This window comes from Oncorhynchus keta, chromosome 19 (genome assembly GCF_023373465.1).
Source record: "Oncorhynchus keta strain PuntledgeMale-10-30-2019 chromosome 19, Oket_V2, whole genome shotgun sequence".
Taxonomy (NCBI): Eukaryota; Metazoa; Chordata; class Actinopteri; order Salmoniformes; family Salmonidae; genus Oncorhynchus; species Oncorhynchus keta.
In genome coordinates, this window is record NC_068439.1 from 10,919,635 (window position 1) to 10,934,035 (window position 14,401).

The 14,401-nt window shown below is 50.6% G+C and overlaps 1 protein-coding gene across 1 annotated transcript in view; it reads left to right on the top strand.

The window, feature by feature from the left end:
- LOC118377442 (E3 ubiquitin-protein ligase TRIM71-like) overlaps nt 1-14,401 on the top strand; it is a 56,661-nt gene continuing 42,260 nt past the window's right edge. Inside the window, exon 1 of the mRNA XM_052469433.1 lies at nt 1-1,440. Within this exon, the coding sequence (XP_052325393.1) occupies nt 721-1,440 (720 nt within the window). The 5' untranslated portion in view covers nt 1-720. The remainder of the gene's footprint in view (nt 1,441-14,401) is intronic.

Sequence of the window (14,401 nt, forward strand, 5' to 3'; positions counted from 1 at the left end):
CCCGGATGGTGGACTAGAGAGAGCCGACAAAACGGGTCTGAAACGGGAAGAGGTATTTTGACATTGTCGGTAAATTCATTAGGGGCGGTGAGAAGAGGTGATGGTGTGTCGGAGGGGGAGAGAAGGAGCTTTGGGCACCTTGCGGAGGATCATATACAAACTCTGTTTTCGGATTATTCTCAAACCCCGCCACTTCTAAACCACAAAAAAACTTTTAAAAAACTAATCTCAGTCAACTCTAAATGACTATTTTCGACATGCGCTCATTAAAATAGTCCATCCAAGAAACCATAGAATAGGTATGTAAAGTTGACTATCATTGTAATGAATGGTGAGTAGTCGGTCGTTCTAAAGCTTCATCCAAATGTAGAGATTGAATCATTGTGAACTGAAATGAATATTGCACATTTGATTTTCTATAGGAGAATCTTTAAAAATCATGCGATACAGAATTTTAAAAGGGCGTTTCTCTCGGCCTGCATCTGCATATCTGGCGTCAGTTGAGGGTTATGTTTAGGAGAGAATACTTACAGGCCTGTCTTATGTGGACCATTTTGACAAATGTTTACTTAAAAAAAAAACATATCTACCTCAAACCTCTGCCTGTTTTCCACAGAACACGACTGGAGAAACAAACAAATGTTTACTAAATGAATACATCAGTCTCACTAATACCTCGTAGGTTCTTTATAAAGCGTAGCCTTGTTTAAAACGCCTCCGATGGCTTCGTTCTCAGACTCCGACCTGCAGACCTGTCTTCTCTGCAAGGAGCTCTGTGGCTCCTCCTCCGCTACCATCTCTTGCAACTCCTCCACTTCCTCTTCCTCCTCTCACTCGTCCTCCTCCTCCTCCCGGCGCCTCCATGTCCTCCCCTGCCTGCACACCTTCTGCAGACAGTGTCTGGAGGGCCAGCGCAGTCATGGGGACCCTCTCAAACTCAGCTGCCCCACCTGCAACCAGAATGTCTCCATCTCCGAGGTCGGAGTGGACTCTCTCCCGTCCTCCAACTTCCTCTTGAGTAACCTTCTGGACGCGGAGCAGCTCCAACTCGGCCAAAATAAGAACGGTCACCGGGGGGTCGGCGGGTGCTCTGTACCCAGGTTCCACCGCGCCCACAGCGTGCTCCACCCGAACCGTCTGGGAGGGCCCCAGTGCAGCTCCTGTGGCGAGGGGAACCCGGCCAGCTTCCACTGCCTGGACTGCCAGGAGTACCTTTGTGATAACTGCGTCCGAGCCCATCAGAGGGTCCGGTTGACCAAGGACCACTTCATGGAGAGCCTGCAGCATGCAAGCCGAGGCTTGGCCAGCCCCATCGCAGGTAGAGGCATGGGGGTTGGGGGAGGTGTAGGGTTGTCCCTGACCCAGCCCTTCCAGTCCAAATCCTCCCTGCTGCCTTTGTTCCAGGATAGGATGAGCTTCTGTCAGCACCATGACAACAAGGTAGGGACACGAGAATGAAATGATACACACACACTCCCACATATATATATATACACACGCACACTCACTCAAATGACTCAAATGACTGGTCCTTTTTGGCACAGGAGGTATTGCCTTCACTCTCTGGATCCACAGGGTTTCTGGTTGGAGCACCACTACGCTACACTGGCTGCCGCTATAGGTTCAATCCTTACAGCTGCTCTCCATATGGCCATAGTTCTTCTACTGTACTGTATACTGGACATTGACCCTTTCGCTATTCACTCTGTGTAAACACACACACACACACACACACACACACACACACACACACACACACACACACACACACACAGAGCTATGTCAAACAAAAACCAACATGAACTGTGTATAACCCCCCCGTACCACAGCAACTTAAAAGAAAAACGGTTAGTCATTATGGGTGTTGTTTACAAGATGGCTGCTGTTGCCCGTATCAACACACGCATCAGGTCAGAGTTAACTTTTCCAGTAAGGGCTCTGTTATACACTAGTTTCTCTCTCTCACATCAGGTCAGAGTTAACTTTTCCAGTAAGGGCTCTGTTATACACTAGTTTCTCTCTCACACATCAGGTCAGAGTTAACTTTTCCAGTAAGGGCTCTGTTATACACTAGTTTCTCTCTCACACATCAGGTCAGAGTTAACTTTTCCAGTAAGGGCTCTGTTATACACTAGTTTCTCTCTCACACATCAGGTCAGAGTTAACTTTTCCAGTAAGGGCTCTGTTATACACTAGTTTCTCTCTCACACATCAGGTCAGAGTTAACTTTTCCAGTAAGGGCTCTGTTATACACTAGTTTCTCTCTCACACATCAGGTCAGAGTTAACTTTTCCAGTAAGGGCTCTGTTATACACTAGTTTCTCTCTCACACATCAGGTCAGAGTTAACTTTTCCAGTAAGGGTTCTGTTATACACTAGTTTCTCTCTCACACATCAGGTCAGAGTTAACTTTTCCAGTAAGGGCTCTGTTATACACTAGTTTCTCTCTCACACATCAGGTCAGAGTTAACTTTTCCAGTAAGGGCTCTGTTATACACTAGTTTCTCTCTCACACATCAGGTCAGAGTTAACTTTTCCAGTAAGGGCTCTGTTATACACTAGTTTCTCTCTCACACATCAGGTCAGAGTTAACTTTTCCAGTAAGGGCTCTGTTATACACTAGTTTCTCTCTCTCACATCAGGTCAGAGTTAACTTTTCCAGTAAGGGCTCTGTCATACACTAGTTTCTCTCTCACACATCAGGCACTCTGCTTGTCTCTGCTTTTTTTAGATTAACTTTTAACATGTGTAAATATTTGAATGAACATGACAAGATTCAACAACTGAGACATAAACTGAACAAGTTCCACAGACATGTGACTAACAGAAATAGAATAAAGTATCCCTGAACAAAGGGGGGTTAAATCAAAGTAACAGTCAGTATCTGATGTGGCCACCAGCTGCATTAAGTATTGCAGTGCATCTCCTCGTCATGGACTGCACCAGATTTGCCAGTTCTTGCTGTGAGATGTTACCCCACTCTTCCACCAAGGCACCTGCAAGTTCCCGGACATCTCTGGGGGGGGATGGCCATAGCCCTCCCCCTCCGATCAAACAGGTCCCAGATGTGTTCAATGGGAATGAGATCCGGGCTCTTCGCTGGCCATGGTAGAACACTGACATTCCTGTCTTGCAGGAAATCACGCACAGAACGAGCAGTATGGCTGGTGGCATTGTCATGCTGGAGGGTCATGTCAGGGTGAGCCTGTAGGAAGGGTACCACATGAGGTAGGAGGATGTCTTCCCTGTAACGCACAGCGTTGAGATTGCCTACAATGACAACAAGCTCAGTCCGATGATTCTGTGACACACCGCCCCAGACCATGACGGACCCTCCACCTCCAAATCGATCCCGCTCCAGAATTACAGGCCTCGGTGTAAAGCTCATTCCTTTGACGATAAACGCGAATCCGACCATCACCCTGGTGAGACAAAACCGCGACTCGTCAGTGAAGAGCACTTTCTGCCAGTCCTGTCTGGTCCAGCAATGGTGGGTTTGTGCCCATAGGCGATGTTGTTGCCAGTAATGTCTGGTGAGGACCTGCCTTACAACAGGCCTACAAGCCCTCAGTCCAGCCTCTCTCAGCCTATTACGGACAGTTTCAGCACTGATGGAGGTATTTTGCATTCCTGGATCGGTCGGCTGTACACGGGTCTGCACTGCGAGGACGATCAGCTGTCCGTCCTGTCTCCCTGTAGCGCTGTCTTAGGTGTCTCACACTATGGACATTGCAATTTATTGCCCTGGTAACATCTGCAGTCCTCATGCCTCCTTGCAGCATGCCTAAGGCACGTTCACGCAGATGAGCAGGGACCCTGGGCATCTTTCATATCTCAATCTTTGCGAGAGGGAGGAAATGTGATTTCATTGGTCGTCAGCTCACGGCTCAGACACTTCAGGATAGATGGAGTCCTGAGTTAGCCTACCCTGGAGCAGGTTCCTTTTCAAGGATTTGTTGTCATACCTGGCTAAAAGGTGAGCTCCTTTTGTGATACCGGTTATCCTGAGTTGAACTCGGCAAGGTACCTATGGTCAACTCTAAATCCTCAAACCTGGCGTGTAGCATGGGGCTCTGGAGCGCAGCATGGGGCTCTGGAGCGTAGCATGGGGCTCTGGAGCGTAGCATGGGGCTCTGGCGCGTAGCATGGGGCTCTGGCGCGCAGCATGGGGCTCTGGAGCGTAGCATGGGGCTCTGGAGCGTAGCATGGGGCTCTGGCGCGTAGCATGGGGCTCTGGAGCGTAGCATGGGGCTCTGGCGCGCAGCATTGGGCTCTGGCGCGCAGCATGGGGCTCTGGAGCGTAGCATAGGGCTCTGGAGCGTAGCATGGGGCTCTGGAGCGTAGCATAGGGCTCTGGAGCGTAGCATGGGGCTCTGGCACGTAGCATAGGGCTCTGGAGCGTAGCATGGGGCTCTGGCGCGTAGCATGGGGCTCTGGCGCGTAGCATGGGGCTCTGGCGCGTAGCATGGGGCTCTGGCGCGTAGCATGGGGCTCTGGCGCGTAGCATGGGGCTCTGGCGCGTAGCATGGGGCTCTTGGGGGCAGTGTTGAGGCAGGGATTGGGTGGGGGGAGTGGTGTCGAGGCAGGGGTTTGCGGGGCAGGCTGTGTTGGGTTGGGGGGGGCTGCGGTGTTGGTTGGGGGGCGGAGTCGAGGCAGAGGTTCGGTTGTGGGGGTGGTGTAGAGTGTTGGTTGGTATTCAAGCAGGGTTGGTGAGTCTGTAAAACGAGGAATGCGAGTTGTTTGGAAATGGGAGTGTGTGTTAGAGAGAGACACACACACACTGTGTGTAGCCTACTCCCCTCTTGGAAGTATTGGATTGGGGGTGGGGATGTTGGGGGTGGGGGGGACTGCTGTGTGTCTAGAATCCATTGTGGACATTGTATCCAGTTTTACACCCGTTTCCACAACGCACAAGTCACTCTCATTGTTGCTCTTTGTCACACACATCCTCCAACCTTTGTCCATGTAAAAGGAGAGAGCCAAGAGACCCGTTCCCTTGTCTACTGGTTGAACACTATCTTCTGCTTGTGGTTGTTAGGCTGAAACCAGTCGTGAAAACACACGCAGGGAAATTGAGAGGGGGAAGGGGTTTGCCTCTTAATCAACAATAACTGGTCATTTCACTTGAGCGCGGTGGAAGTGTAGACCCATTGGTCACCCGTCTTGGAATACCTGATTGTTAAATGCCGACCCTTCTACCTCCCCCTTCCACCTCGGGACAAGAAAAATGACCGGCTGGCACAACTGTACGAGGCTATAAACAAGCAGGAAAATGTACATCTGGACGTTGTTTTATCTGGTTACTGGTGACTTTAATTCTGAGCCGTTAAGACACATGATGCCCAACTTTCATCAACACGTCTCACCTCACCACTAGGGGTGATAAAATCCTACACCGCTGTTATTCTACCCACAAGCAAGCATTACAAGGCCCTCTCTCGTCCCCCTTTCGACAATTCACATCACGACTCCGTACTCTAGCTTCCTGTTTACAAGCAGAAGCTCAACAGGGAAGTACCCACCCATGACTCGCTCCGTTGAGAAGTGGTCACCAGAATCAGAGATTATGCTACAGGACTGATTTTGCTAGCACTGATTGCAATATGTTTCGGGACTCCGCCGATTTAACATCGATCAGCTAACCACCTGTGTCACCGGCTTCATTAGGAAATGCATCGTGACGTCGTCTCCACGGTGACGGTTCACTGCTTCCACAGTAAAAAGCCCTGGATCAACACTGAGGTTGGAGCTGAACTAAAAAGGACGGTGTGGTGTTACCACACAGGGCGATCAGACAACCCTGATGCTACAGCCGAGGACAGGAACGAGTACAAGAAGTCCCATTATGACCTCCGCAGAGTCATCAAATGAGCAAAAGGACAATATAGGAATGAGGTGGGAATCCTATTACACAGGCTCCAATGCCCAATGTGACAGGGGGCTACAGTTTGTTCTGGATTTCAAAGGAAAACCCAGCCGTGATCTGCCCAACGATGCCTCTCGACCACACAAACACAATGCATTTTAAGCACGGTTCGACAATAACATCGTTACGGGTGTGAGGGCCGCAGTGGCCCGAGCTCCTTGCCATCCAGGACCTCTGTCAGGTGGTGTGACCGGAAGGCCCAGAACATCGTAAGACTCCAGCAAGCTCCGGAATAGCTTTTATCCCCAAGCCATAGCTATTTAGCTAACTAAATGGAAAACAAAATGGCTACAAGGATATGCACATTTACAGTACTGAGCCTGTACACTGAGCCTGTACACTGAGCCTGTACACTGAGCCTGTATATAGCTTATGTTCTTCTTATTTTTATTTCTCATGTGTTTTTGTTCTACCTTGTTATTTCTAGTGTTACATTTGTTATTGAGTACTGCATTGTTGGGTTTAGAGCTGCAAGAAAGACATTTCAGTGTACTTGTGTTGGTAGTACCCAGCAGAATTGTAGTGCAGCAGCTGTATCTGGCCTCCCACAGAGTCTCTTCCTGTGTCGCGCTGAAATGATTCCCCAAGGGAACGACTGGCTTTAGGTTCATACAGCCGTAACCTGGACCTTTTTCTCATTTGAGGAAAAAAATCTGTCCTCCACTCTTGCGCCGCCGTCCCCTCTCCTCTGTGACCAGGAAACGGATGAGTTGTTGAGATTCATTAGTAGGCGACTTGAAGTTTTACCAAGGATAGGTTGAATACATAAGACTAAGTCCCTTCACCCTTCACACCCCAATTCTTATTTCTACTCCATCTCTTACTCCTTTCACGGCTAGTCTGGTCTTCAGTTATCAGTTATCCCTCTGGCTCTCTAGACTCCAGAACTGGCATCTCAACAACTCATCAGTTTCCTGGTCACGGAGGAGAGTGGAAGAGTTTTGAAATCTGCCACACCGCCTTTGAATCAGCTTTTGTTTTGTCAGCGGAGAAAAGCATACGCACGTTTTATAAACGATATGTTACTTAACGTTTTATCTGGAAAATGTCTTGCACAACTAACAATTCGTTTTAAATTTTTTTTTTATAGCTTTACATATTTATTTTGGGATCTACCCCTGTAAACTTCATTTGCCTGATGAGTTCCCTCTCCTCGATTACCTTCTGACCTTTGTAAAAAAGGAGGCGAGAGAGGATGCAGAAGTTGAGCCAATCCAATTGAGAAAAGGCCCTGATCAGAGAGACATCGGAAAGGAGAGCCTTATCTGACACACACGGACAGTCAGTTTGTGAGGCCTTCGGAGGAAACTTGACCCAGGGCTGAGACCGATACAGCAAAGGAAGGAATTCTCGTAACTACATTTTGGACTCCTCAAGTTTCTCCCTGTACACTGACACACACTCGGGCACACATACACACACACACACACATCTGGGATTCCCTAGCTCTCTGCAGCTCTGTGTTTCTCATCAGCAGTATGTTGAAGACTGTAGTTATGAAGGTGATGGAGTAGCTGTTGACTGTCCATACACCTCATGGAATATACCTTTTGTCTGGTCTGGGCTTTGCATACAGACAGACGCACACACAGACACACACAGACACACACACACACACACACATTTCTATTTCTTCCTGCATCTCCCATCTGTGGGCACTTATCCTACTAAGATTTGTGTGTGTTTGTGTTTCTGAGCGGCCAGCAGAGTTTGATTATGTGAAGTCTGTCTTCCAGGGTATTAATTCACAACATGTGCCTCACAATTTGGAGAACTGCCCCAATGTTTCCTCAGTGTCTCCCTCATGGTGTGTCAGGGCAGCTTTGATGTTGATCTGTCTGCTGTATTGATAGAGAGAGACCTTTTGTGGAGTCTGACCGATTTATTTATTTATTATTATTTTTTTTCTGTCTCCTCTGACCGCACGCTGTCTCCTCTGACCGCACGCTGTCTCCTCTGACCGCACGCTGTCTCCTCTGACCGCACGCTGTCTCCTCTGACCCTGCACGCTGTCTCCTCTGACCGCACGCTGTCTCCTCTGACCGCTGTCTCCCTGACCGCACCCTGCTGTCTCCTCTGACCGCACGCTGTCTCCTCCAGACCGCACGCTGTCTCCTCTGACCGCACGCTGTCTCCTCTGACCCTGCACGCTGTCTCCTCTGACCCTGCACGCTGTCTCCCCTGACCGCACGCTGTCTCCTCTGACCCTGCACCCAGCACGCTGTCTCCTCTGACCCTGCACGCTGTCTCCTCTGACCGCACGCTGTCTCCTCTGACCGCACGCTGTCTCCTCTGACCCCGCACGCTGTCTCCTCTGACCGCACGCTCTCCTCTGACCCAGCACGCGCTGTCTCCTCTGACCGCACGCTGTCTCCTCAGACCCTGTGTCTCCTCTGACCCTGCACGCTGTCTCCTCTGACCGCACGCTGTCTCCTCTGACCGCACGCTGTCTCCTCTGACCCTGCACGCTGTCTCCTCTGACCCTGCACGCTGTCTCCTCTGACCGCACGCTGTCTCCTCTGACCGCACGCTGTCTCCTCTGACCGCACGCTGTCTCCTCTGACCGCACGCTGTCTCCTCTGACCCTGCACGCTGTCTCCTCTGACCCTGCACGCTGTCTCCTCTGACCGCACGCTGTCTCCTCTGACCGCACGCTGTCTCCTCTGACCGCACGATGTCTCCCTCTGACCGCACGCTGTCTCCTCTGACCGCACGCTGTCTCCTCTGACCGCACGCTGTCTCCTCTGACCCTGCACGCTGTCTCCTCTGACCCTACACGCTGTCTCCTCTGACCGCACGCTGTCTCCTCTGACCCTGCACGCTGTCTCCTCTGACGCTGTCTCCTCTGACCGCACGCTGTCTCCTCTGACCGCACGCTGTCTCCTCTGACCCAGCACGCTGTCTCCTCTGACCCTGCACGCTGTCTCCTCTGACCCTCTCCTCTGACCACACGCTGTCTCCTCTGACCGCACGCTGTCTCCTCTGACCGCACGCTGTCTCCTCTGACCCTGCACGCTGTCTCCCCTGACCGTCTCCCCTGACCGCACGCTGTCTCCTCTGACCCTGCACGCTGTCTCCTCTGACCGCACGCTGTCTCCTCTGACCCTGCTCCTCTGACCCTGCACGCTGTCTCCTCTGACCGCACGCTGTCTCCTCTGACCCTCCTCTGACACGCTGTCTCCTCTGACCCTGCACGCTGTCTCCTCTGACCCTGCACGCTGTCTCCTCTGACCCTGCACGCTGTCTCCTCTGACCCTGCACGCTGTCTCCTCAGACCGCACGCTGTCTCCCCTGACCGCACGCTGTCTCCTCTGACCGCACGCTGTCTCCTCTGACCCTGCACGCTGTCTCCTCTGACCCTGCACGCTGTCTCCTCTGACCCTGCACGCTGTCTCCCCTGACCGCACGCTGTCTCCCCTGACCGCACGCTGTCTCCCCTGACCGCACGCTGTCTCCCCTGACCGACCTGTCTCCTCTGACACGCTGTCTCCTCTGACCCTGCACGCTGTCTCCTCTGACCCTGCACGCTGTCTCCTCTGACCCTGCACGCTGTCTCCTCTGACCGCACGCTGTCTCCTCTGACCCTGCACCCCCTGACACTCCCCTGCCGCACCCTGTCTCCTCTGACCGCACGCTGTCTCCTCTGACCCTGCACGCTGTCTCCTCTGACCGTACACGCTGTCTCCCCTGACCGCACCTGTCTCCTCTGACCGCACGCTGTCTCCTCTGACCGTACACGCTGTCTCCTCTGACCGTACACGCTGTCTCCTCTGACCGTACTGACCGTACACGCTGTCTCCTCTGACCGTACACGCTGTCTCCTCTGACCGTACACGCTGTCTCCCCTGACCGTACACGCTGTCTCCCCTGACCGTACACGCTGTCTCCCCTGACCGTACACGCTGTCTCCCCTGACCGTACACGCTGTCTCCCCTGACCGTACACGCTGTCTCCCCTGACCGTACACGCTGTCTCCTCTGACCCTACACGCTGTCTCCTCTGACCGCACGCTGTCTCCTGACCGTACACGCTGTCTCCTCTGACCGTACACGCTGTCTCCTTTCTCAGTCTTCTCCTTTTTTGTCGGCCTTTAATCTCATGAGGATTACAAATATTTGTGAGTAGTTCTGTTACATTCTTGTCATTAATATTCTGTTTAATTATAACAATTTTGTGTGTGTGGTGTGTGTGTACACTATGTAAGCAGGACACTTGCCTGTGTAAGCAGGACACTTGCCTGTGTAAGCAGGACACTTGCCTGTGTAAGCAGGACACTTGCCTGTGTAAGCAGGACACTTGCCTGTGTAAGCAGGACACTTGCCTGTGTAGGCAGGACACTTGCCTGTGTAGGCAGGACACTTGCCTGTGTAGGCAGGACACTTGCCTGTGTAGGCAGGACACTTGCCTGTGTAGGCAGGACACTTGCCTGTGTAGGCAGGACACTTGCCTGTGTAGGCAGGACACTTGCCTGTGTAGGCAGGACACTTGCCTGTGTAGGCAGGACACTTGCCTGTGTAGGCAGGACACTTGCCTGTGTAGGCAGGACACTTGCCTGTGTAGGCAGGACACTTCCATGTACGGGTCTCTCTCTTTTAGGTTGACATACTGGTGTGTCAGGTCTCATGGCGTCCCTGTGATGGAGGATAATTGCCTGTCCCTCGAATTTAGATATACATACACACATACACACACATACACATACATACACACATACACACATATACACACACACTTAGCGTGCATGTCAGACCAGCAAAACAAAATACCTACCAGCTGCTTCACTACTCTTTCACACACCCCTCTCCTTCCTTCCCTCCTTTCTTCTCTTATCTCCATTGATCTTTTTCTCCTCCCCTCCCTCCCTCTTTCTCACTCCCTTTTTCTCCTCCCCTCCTTCCCTCTTTCTCACTCCCTTTTTCTCCTCCCCTCCCTCCCTCTTTCTCACTCCCTTTTTCTCCCTCCCCTCCTTCCCTCTTTCTCACTCCCTTTTTTCTCCACCCCTCTCTCTTTCTCCCCATTTTCTCCTGTCTTGGTCTTGTTTTCCTGTCTTGGTCTTGTTGTCCTGTCTTGGTCTTGTTGTCCTGTCTTGGTCTTGTTCTCCTGTCTTGGTCTTGTTCTCCTGTCTTGGTCTTGTTGTCCTGTCTTGGTCTTGTTGTCCTGTCTTGGTCTTGTTGTCCTGTCTTGGTCTTGTTGTCCTGTCTTGGTCTTGTTGTCTTGTCTTGGTCTTGTTCTCCTGTCTTGGTCTTGTTGTCCTGTCTTGGTCTTGTTGTCCTGTCTTGGTCTTGTTGTCCTGTCTTGGTCTTGTTGTCCTGTCCTGTCTTGGTCTTGGTCTTGTTGTCCTGTCTTGTTCTCCTTCAATCTCAAATTGGATCTAATTTTTTTCTCTTTCCTACTCCTCGTATTTCTCTTATTTTCCTCGTCCTCTCGTCCCCCTCTTGTTTTCCACTCCAACCCTCCATCACCTGCTGCCTGGCTGAAGAGGCCAGCTCACTGTTGTAACCGGCCAATCATATTGCTCACTGCCAGCCGCCGCCCCCGTCTGTCGTATGTGGACCAGTTTACATCAGCGTTTGTGTGTGGCAGCAAGCCAACGGGAGTTCCCTAATGAAAGGGAGGAATTATAACAGGGTTGGATTGTCAGGATTGGAATGGGGGCAGGCCAACGGGAGTTCCCTAATGAAAGGGAGGAATTATAACAGGGTTGGATTGTCAGGATTGGAATGGGGGCAGGCTCTCTTTCTCTCCTTCTCCCATATATTATTCTCTCTAATCGGGAAAGCCCAGATAAGACCTTGATAAGGGCCGAGCAGGAAGCTATGCATCTGTGTATGACAGCCCGATCAGGGTATGGGTCATAGAGCATCAGTGATCCCTTCTCCTCTGGCTCCTGCTTCTAAAGCTGTTAGAATGGTACGTGCCCCGTCACACTAGAGCCATATAGTCAGATTCCCTCTCTATACCCTCATCCCTCCCTCTCTATACCCTCATACCTCTCTATACCCTCATCCCTCTTTCTCCTCTCCTCCCTCTCTATACCCTCATCCCTCTTTCTCCTCTCCTCCCTCTCTATACCCTCATCCCTCCCTCCCTCCGCTTCTCTCCTCCCTCTATACCCTCATCCCTCCCTCCCCTTCTCTCCTCCCTCTCTATTCCCTCCCTGCCTTTCCTCCCTCTCTATTCCCTCCTTCCCTCTCCTCCTTCTCTATTCCCTCCCTCCCCTTCTCCTCTCCTCCTTCTCTATTCCCTCCCTCTCTATATCCTCGTTCCTCCCCTTCTCTTCTATACGCTATCTAGAGGAACTAGATCTTGTTGTTGACCCTGCTGGGCTGGGCCATGTAAACAAAGTGATAGAATTTCCTTACAGCTTGTGGCGGAGTGCGTGCGTGCGTGCGTGCGTGTGTGCGTGCGTGTGTGTGTGCGTGTGTGTGTGTGTGTGTGTGTGTGTGTGTGTGACAGACCGAGAGGGACAGTTTGAAACGATCTAAACACCTTCTCACAAAGAACTGTCTTGACAAGTCCTCGGTGTCAGCCCTAGCGATATGGAAACACTGTTCCCCCCAAAATAACACTAGGGCTACTTTAAACATAATCATTGGTGACCATAAGTAAACCATTCTTAGCCCTTGGGGACAAATGGCAGTATTTGGCGCTAGCCTTTGTGTCTACCCGGCTGTTCCATGCAATCTGGCATTAAGGAGTACACCACATCAGTCACTGGCTTCATCAATAAGTTAATCAATGACTTCGTCCCCACAGTGACTGTGCGTACATACCAGAAGCCATGGATTACAGGCAACATCCGCACATTGACTCTGTACCGGTACCCCCTGTATATAGCCTCCACATTGACTCTGTACCGGTACCCCCTGTATATAGCCACCACATTGACTCTGTACCGGTACCCCCTGTATATAGCCTCCACATTGACTCTGTACCGGTACCCCCTGTATATAGCCTCCACATTGACTCTGTACCGGTACCCCCTGTATATAGCCTCCACATTGACTCTGTACCGGTACCCCCTGTATATAGCCTCCACATTGACTCTGTACCGGTACCCCCTGTATATAGCCTCCACATTGACTCTGTACTGGTACTCCCTGTATATAGCCTCCACATTGACTCTGTACTGGTACCCCTGTATATAGCCTCCACGTTGACTCTGTACTGGTACCCCCTGTATATAGCCTCCACGTTGACTCTGTACTGGTACCCCCTGTATATAGCCTCCACGTTGACTCTGTACTGGTACCCCCTGTATATAGCCTCCACATTGACTCTGTACTGGTACCCCCTGTATATAGCCTCCACATTGACTCTGTACTGGTACCCCCTGTATATAGCCTCCACATTGACTCTGTACTGGTACCCCTGTATATAGCCTCCACATTGACTCTGTACTGGTACCCCCTGTATATAGCCTCCACATTGACTCTGTACTGGTACCCCCTGTATATAGCCTCCACATTGACTCTGTACTGGTACCCCCTGTATATAGCCTCCACATTGACTCTGTACTGGTACCCCCTGTATATAGCCTCCACATTGACTCTGTACTGGTACCCCCTGTATATAGCCTCCACATTGACTCTGTACTGGTACCCCCTGTATATAGCCTCCACATTGACTCTGTACTGGTACTCCCTGTATATAGCCTCCACATTGACTCTGTACTGGTACCCCCTGTATATAGCCTCCACATTGACTCAGTACTGGTACCCCCTGGATATAGCCCTGCTATTGTTATTTTACTGCTGGTCTTTAATCATTTGTTATTCTTATCTCTTACCTAAAAAAAATATTTTATTAAAACGGCAATGTTTAAGGGCTTGTAAGTAAGAATTTCAATGTAATGTCTACAACCGTTGTATTTGAATGTGACAAATAAAATGTGATTTATCTGTCAGGGTATGGAAATATCTGCTATTGTGGGGCTTGGTAACATATATTATTATAGAGAAGGACTCAATGTGAACAATAATGGCGGTTCCACAGAAATGTTTATTTTGAATTTTTCTATACAGTGTTTCCCAAGGCAGCAGTTCCCCCTCCACTATATCCCTGTTGCTACAAGGGAATGTAATCCCAAAATACCCTCACAATGCTATTGCTAACCCTAGTGGTAACGTCCGGTGCACTAAGGAAATACAATAACTCACTTCCCCATTTTTGTATATTTTTTTTATGGGTGTGGTTGAGCGGGTGTGACATCCTTCCCAGAAGGCCCCCAGGATCCCCAGTCCACACCCCAGTCCACACATCATACAGGTTTTCCTTTTTTTCTGGTGTGTGTGGATGCATTTGCATAGGTTTATGTGCAGTGTAACTGCTCTTGGGTGTGTCTGCATGTGGGATCAAGTGTTCTCTTCTCCTGTCATTGGCAGTTGTAACTTCTGAGTTTGTTTTACCATCACACACCAGTCGTACCACCTAGAATAGGGATCAACAACTACATTCAGCCCCAAACAGTTATAA